This window comes from Rhinopithecus roxellana, chromosome 5 (genome assembly GCF_007565055.1).
Source record: "Rhinopithecus roxellana isolate Shanxi Qingling chromosome 5, ASM756505v1, whole genome shotgun sequence".
Taxonomy (NCBI): Eukaryota; Metazoa; Chordata; class Mammalia; order Primates; family Cercopithecidae; genus Rhinopithecus; species Rhinopithecus roxellana.
In genome coordinates, this window is record NC_044553.1 from 42,959,805 (window position 1) to 42,965,856 (window position 6,052).

Genomic DNA, 6,052 nt, shown 5'->3' on the forward strand with positions numbered 1-6,052 from the left:
GGAAGCCTTAGCAAAACTAAGTTAGATGAATTCTTTTGTGCTTGAATGAACAACAGGAAAGCAAAGCCTCCAGGCCTTTGGGGAGGAACCTTGTCCCTGCAGCCCTGCTCTGATGTGCTTCGGAGATAAGGCTCCATAGTGACACTTAAGGAAAGGCCTGTTCACATTTGAATTTCTGCATTCCTCAAGAACAATTCATGGCAATAACTAACTTTGCAGAAGAGCTACATGAAAGCTTTGGCCAATGAATGAGGGTCATCTGCTCTTTATCACAAGGGTAAACCTCATCCTGGCCAGTTTCTAACCTTTTAACCCTGTGAATTCCTAATTTACACATGAATAATGGAATTCTTGCCTAGAGTGCAACTTTCAGCTTCTAGTTCCTAAGTTTAGAGACCAAGACTTGATTGCCTGTGTGTTAAAAATCTAAAACTTGCACAGATTAAAGTTTTAGATTTCCAGGTGCTGTACTACTGTGCTTCTGTACAAACAAAAAAATATGCTTACTGATAAAATCCTTGACTAAGAAAAACAACACACTTGTACCCTGCTGCTATCAATACCTAAAAGAGAACTAGCTTTAAAAACAAGGAGGAAAAGAAAACCAGAATGTCCACTTAATGCCTATTCTCTTCCTGTATATATATACATATATTTACTCTGAACATAGGATAAAGGGATTTGAGCCTCCATCATCTAAACTTATTTCTTAGATATCAGAACTTTGTTAATTTAAAAGACACATAAAATATAAAAACTTCACAATTGCCTGCAAAATGAATCACATGTAATTATTTATTAAGTGATAATTTCTATAAAGATACAAAAATCTAAAGATATTTAAAAAGCCAGTACTGACATTTTGTTTGTTACACCTATTACACACCATTCAGATTTTATTTATGAAGTTAGAAAGCTCTGTGTTTTTCCAAGTGTTTCTGGAAGACCCAGAATTCTGCCAAGCTTCTCAGGAGGTCCTGGAAACAACGTGTGGTCATGACAAATGCTTCATCTTCTCATGGCCTGTCTGGCCACCTCTACCACCTACTCCCTATCCCTGAGAGATAATATAAGTTACAGTTCCTGAAGATGAAGACACAAGATTGTACAAACCCCAAAAGGTGGGAAAATTACAACTCTACAGAACAAGTTTACATTGGACAAAAATTGAATGAACAGAATATAAGAATAAAAAGCACATTATCTTTAAAACAGTACTATACAGAAAAACCATTACACCATGAAAAAAATAATTATTGGCCAATGATTACGGGGGGGAGGGAAGGAAGGAAGGAAGGAAGGAAGGAAGGAAGGAAGGAAGGAAGGAAGGAAGGAAGGAAGGAAGGAAGGAAGGAAGGAAGGAAGGAAAGTGGGCGGAGGGAGGGAAGGGACAGGAAGAGGGGTGAGGAGGAAGGTAGGGAGGAAGGAAGGAAGGTAGGGAAGCAAGGAAGGTAGGGAAGCAAGGAGGGAGAATGGGAGGGAGAGGAGGGGAGGGAAGGAAGGGACAGGAGGAAGGACAGAGGAAGGAAGGGGGAAGGGAGGGGGGAGGGATAAAGGAAGGAAGTAGGAAGGGAGGAGGAGGCAGGGGAGAGAGAGGAAGGAAAACATGAAAAATTAAAAATCCTCTCAGGTTTATGCTATTCTTTGGCAGGGGTAGGACTGTGGCTAGAACTGCAAACCTCTGATTATCTGAGGTATCAATACAGAAATATTTTCTGCTTTTATTTGCTTGCAATTTATTTTCTACAATTAATCCTTATTGCAGAATAAAATAAATCAGTAATATAAGGATGGCATAAATGGAACATGAACTGTTAACAGTAGTTAGTCACCTAGGAAATTGCTGCCAATAGCTTCCTAAATTTCAACTGTATAGAACTTGAAACAACTATTTCCTAAATATTACGGGGTTTTTTTTTTTTTTCTGTTTTGTTTTTTGTTTTCCTTAAAGAGATGGAGTCTGTTTCCCAGGCTGGATTCAAACTCCAGGGCTCAAGGAATCTTTCTGCTTCAGCCTCCTCAATAGCTGGGATTACAGGCTAGCCACCAGCCCAGCTAAGATTATGCCTTTATCTCAAGAACGCCATCTACCTATTGCTCAACTTGTAAAAGATCAATTTGTACGTACAGTGCAAAATCTATGTTTTGTGGATTAACAAAAGCATGAAGGTCAAACACCTTAAAACTTTTTAAGATTCAATTTCGGTTTTCGAGATTTAATCTACTACACTTGAGAACTGTGTGTTTCACCACCTGAAAAAGGTTCAAAGCCTCAGTAGGCACAAGGAGTTCAGCACTTGTCCTAGGCCCATCTTTACACTCAACAGTTACAGGTCAGCCACCAAGCAATGGATCACTTGGACAAATGGTTGATCTGATGGGGTTGTTAATACAAAAGAAATCATTAGATAGCATACTTTATGACAATAGGGGAAAAGTGAGCAGATACGGGTTTAAGTCCATTAGGCATAATATGGAAATGGCCTTAGTCTCTTTCCCTCCCAGCAGGAAAAGACTAGGAATACTTCAAAGGCTTAAGAGTGACTGACCAATGCCCTCTTGTACAATTAAAAGGCAACATGGGTGATCTAAAAGCAGTCAGAGAAATGGAAGGTTGTGCTATAAGAAAGATTTAGCACTCGAGCCATCTGCAAAGCAGAAAAATTTGCTTGTGATTGTTTTCATTAATTACTAATTTCCATAAGATTAAATTTTAGAACAACTTTTGTTGTGTTGGCCAAACTTCTACATCCAACATCTTCATACTGGGTGAAACGCTTAAAATTTTTATAAAGCCACCTCTACAGGTTTCATTTTACTTGGTGTTCTAAACCTAATTTGACTTCTGTTCTCAATTACTCATTTGAATTTCTATATGTATTTTCTTCAGATTTCTCTATACGCCTTAGTTAGCATCAACTATTACCTCCAGTAAAATTCTTAATGTATGCATGATCTGGGCGATTATTATATTAATAAAGCAAGAAATCATCAAAATGTAGCAATGAAAAATGTCAACAACCAAAAACTTAAACACTTACTTGATAAGGCAAGATGAGCTTTTTGACTAAGAATGGCTCCATATTTGTTCATTGCCAAGCACTGATAAAATCCTTCATCGGACTGCTCTCCTCGCCTGCCTTCCACCTCACTGATGTACAAAGAGCCGTTAGAAAGAACCTCGATCCGTTTATTTTCAGACACTTTTGCTCCATTTTTCAACCATGTGACCTTAATAGGAACTTCTCCATGAGCCTGGCAATCTAAAACGACTGGGTCCTTTCTTGTGACAGTTACATCCTGTGGTTCTTTTACAAAAGACAGTTCGCTAAAGCACCACACTCCTATAAGGAAAAAAGGAGAACAGCACATCCAGAATTACAGGCATAAAATGTTCCTGAACACAAAACTGTAAAACACATATTCAGGGTAGAAGATGACAAAGTTTAACAAATTTTATTAGTTAGCTTACAAACACCTTAATGAACCAATCTAAATTTCAGCAAACTCTTTCAACAAGTCAGAGAAATTACTTTTTACATCTTCACTAAAAGCATAGGGAAGGTTTCAATAACCTCTATGCCTTGTATGAATTCTCTCAAGTTCCTTGCTAGAGTTTCAAAATCATCAGGAAAACTCATGAGCACAAGCTGTTTGCTTTTACAAGCTTGTCAAAAAGATCTTGAACAGAGTAAGTCGTAAAAGTCTAATTTTACAAGAAATCATTAGCAAAACTCCAACTCTGTGAACAAGCAAGTTTATTTCCTTGTCCCTTGAAGTGTTCTTGGAACCCTTGGCACCTACTCCTTTGGGAACTGCGTTTATCTTTTGTGACAAATTACAAGTTTGCATTTTTCTATCTGCCCTTTTACAGCAGGGACTCTATCTCCTCTCCTTGAAAGAAATCCATTTACTTAATTTCTGCAGAGCAAGCTAGGTATTTAAAAGACAAACAATAGACTCTGAAAAGTTGGTAACTCTTGCTGCTTGTACTCAGTGGGTGATCGGATTAGGAAACTTTTATTTCACTTTTTTAGAACTACCAACTGTTGGAAAAAATGCGTGACTAATTGGTCCTTACTGTCTAATAGGGATAGGAGATTGCTTAATCAACCAATACACATTTTTATCAGAGCAGAGGAAAGGCTTTATCCTAAGTATATACACATCGCCCCTGGCCCCCGCCAGGATCAAATAATACTCTGTCACCTCCTGCATTTAGTGCACAGGCGGTCTTAAAGTCTCGCGTATTGACTGGGGGCGAATGGAGTATGGGGGCGTGTGAGGGAAGCGTTGCTTCATCTTCCTCCTGATCGTTGTGGTTTCTTGATTACAAACCCCCAGAAATGATTTGTTTCTCCTCAAGGCAGGTCCTCAGAATCCTCACTCTTCAAGGCTCCCTGCTTCCCGTAATGTATGCCCAGGGTGACGCGAGCCACCCTAACAGCCCAGCGCTGGGCGCGGACCACTCCAGAAGGCGCCCATTGTGTTTCTCAGCCACATCTGACTTTGATCCTCTTTTCAAACCTAACAGAAACTAACCACTCCAGAAAAAGTCTGGCGTTTGTAACCTACAAATAAATAAAATAACCCATTGTCCTGAACACCTCTCCTACCGTCACCCCATTCACTTTACGTTTTTATCTCTTCTAGGAAACCAATACGGACTTAAGGTAGAAAAATGAGTTCATCCAAGTTTGTGTAAGGCGAACCTAGAATTTGGAAGAATCTTCAGATCCGTACACACTTCGGGCCCTGCCCCCATATACCTAGCTGTAGGAAATAAATTCTATTTAGCTACCTTCCTTTCCAGCTTCGGGGACCTTTTTCCCTGCCTCTCCGGGACACAAATGGGTCACTTCACTTCCAATCCTGCCAATTCCACCCTCCCATCTCCTCCTGGCTCGACCCGGATCAGGCAAGCTGGTGCTGACTGGGGCTATGAGCTCACCTATTCCCTCTCGCAGCCCTAAAACGTGGGGGAACTCCCACTGCAGACACGGGAAGCCGCGCGGAACCGCGGCGCCCCCTGCACGGCGAGGCTGCCACTAAGGAAACAATATAAATAAAGCCACGTGCGGCCGCGGCGGCCCGGGCGGGCAGGCGGGCTGCCCGGAGCCCGGCTGGTCGCGGAGGCGGGGACGCGGCCGGAGCCAGGACAATGGCGCGAGAAGGAAGAGACCAGAGTGGACAGCGGCCGCCAGAACTCGGCAGCCCCGGGCGCGCGGCAGGGAGGGGTGTGCGCCCGGAGAGGTTCCCGCAGCCCTGCCCGCGCAGCGCAGAGCCCGCGGGCAACTCGTGTTTGCAGCCAGCGGCTCCGGACAGGCCGCAGGGCGAGAGCGGGGGCTGGCGGTCAGCGCCACCACGGAGGACCTCACCGCGCGCTCCCCCCGCCCCATCGTTTCCTCTTTCCCCATCCCACTCGCGCCTGCTCCCGGCCCCACAGCGGTAAGAGAAAGCAAAAGAAAGCGCGCCCACCTGGCACAGGACTGAGCAGCAGCAGGAGCAGGAGGGCGCGGAGCAGCATCCCCGGCGGCCGCAGCCGGGCGAGGGGTCGCAGAGGAGGCGCCATTCAGCGTAGCCGCGCGGGCATGCTCCCCGGCCGCCCCGAGCCGCTGTCCGCCTGCCGCCCCCGCCCCGGGCGCTCTCTCCTCGGCGGCTGGACGCACGTAGCCCGGCTCCCGGCTCTGGCTCCGGCACCGGCGTGGCTACGTATGGCGCGGGTCCCTGCGGCGGCGAGGCCGGTGCTTGGACGGCCGCTCGCGAGAAGCTGGGGGCCTGAGAGTCCGGCTGGGGGCGGAGTGAGGCGGTGGCTGCAGAGGGCGGGGGCGGCGGAGTGGACAGCGCCGCGGCCGCCAGCCTGGGACTATTTTCTACATCTGGCCGCTGGTCTGGGACCGGGAGGTCGGCGCGGCCGGCGGAGGGAGACGCTGGAAGGGGGGCCGGGGGCGGCGAGGTCGGGCCCTGGGGGGATGGGACGGGCCCCGCCGGACAATGCACCTGGGGGTCAAGCCCTGGCTGAGGGTCTCCGGCCCGCGTCCCCGCCCCCTCT

General features: G+C 46.1%; 1 protein-coding gene across 1 annotated transcript in view; it reads right to left on the reverse strand.

Moving 5' to 3' along the window:
* PRTG (protogenin) overlaps nucleotides 1-5,740 on the reverse strand; it is a 129,080-nt gene extending 123,340 nt beyond the window's left edge. Inside the window, exons 1-2 of the mRNA XM_030931785.1 lie at nucleotides 5,479-5,740; nucleotides 3,042-3,344 (exon numbers count right to left, since the gene is read on the reverse strand). Coding sequence (XP_030787645.1) covers nucleotides 3,042-3,344; nucleotides 5,479-5,572 — 397 coding nt within the window. The 5' untranslated portion in view covers nucleotides 5,573-5,740. The remainder of the gene's footprint in view (nucleotides 1-3,041; nucleotides 3,345-5,478) is intronic.
* Nucleotides 5,741-6,052: the final 312 nt, after the last annotated feature.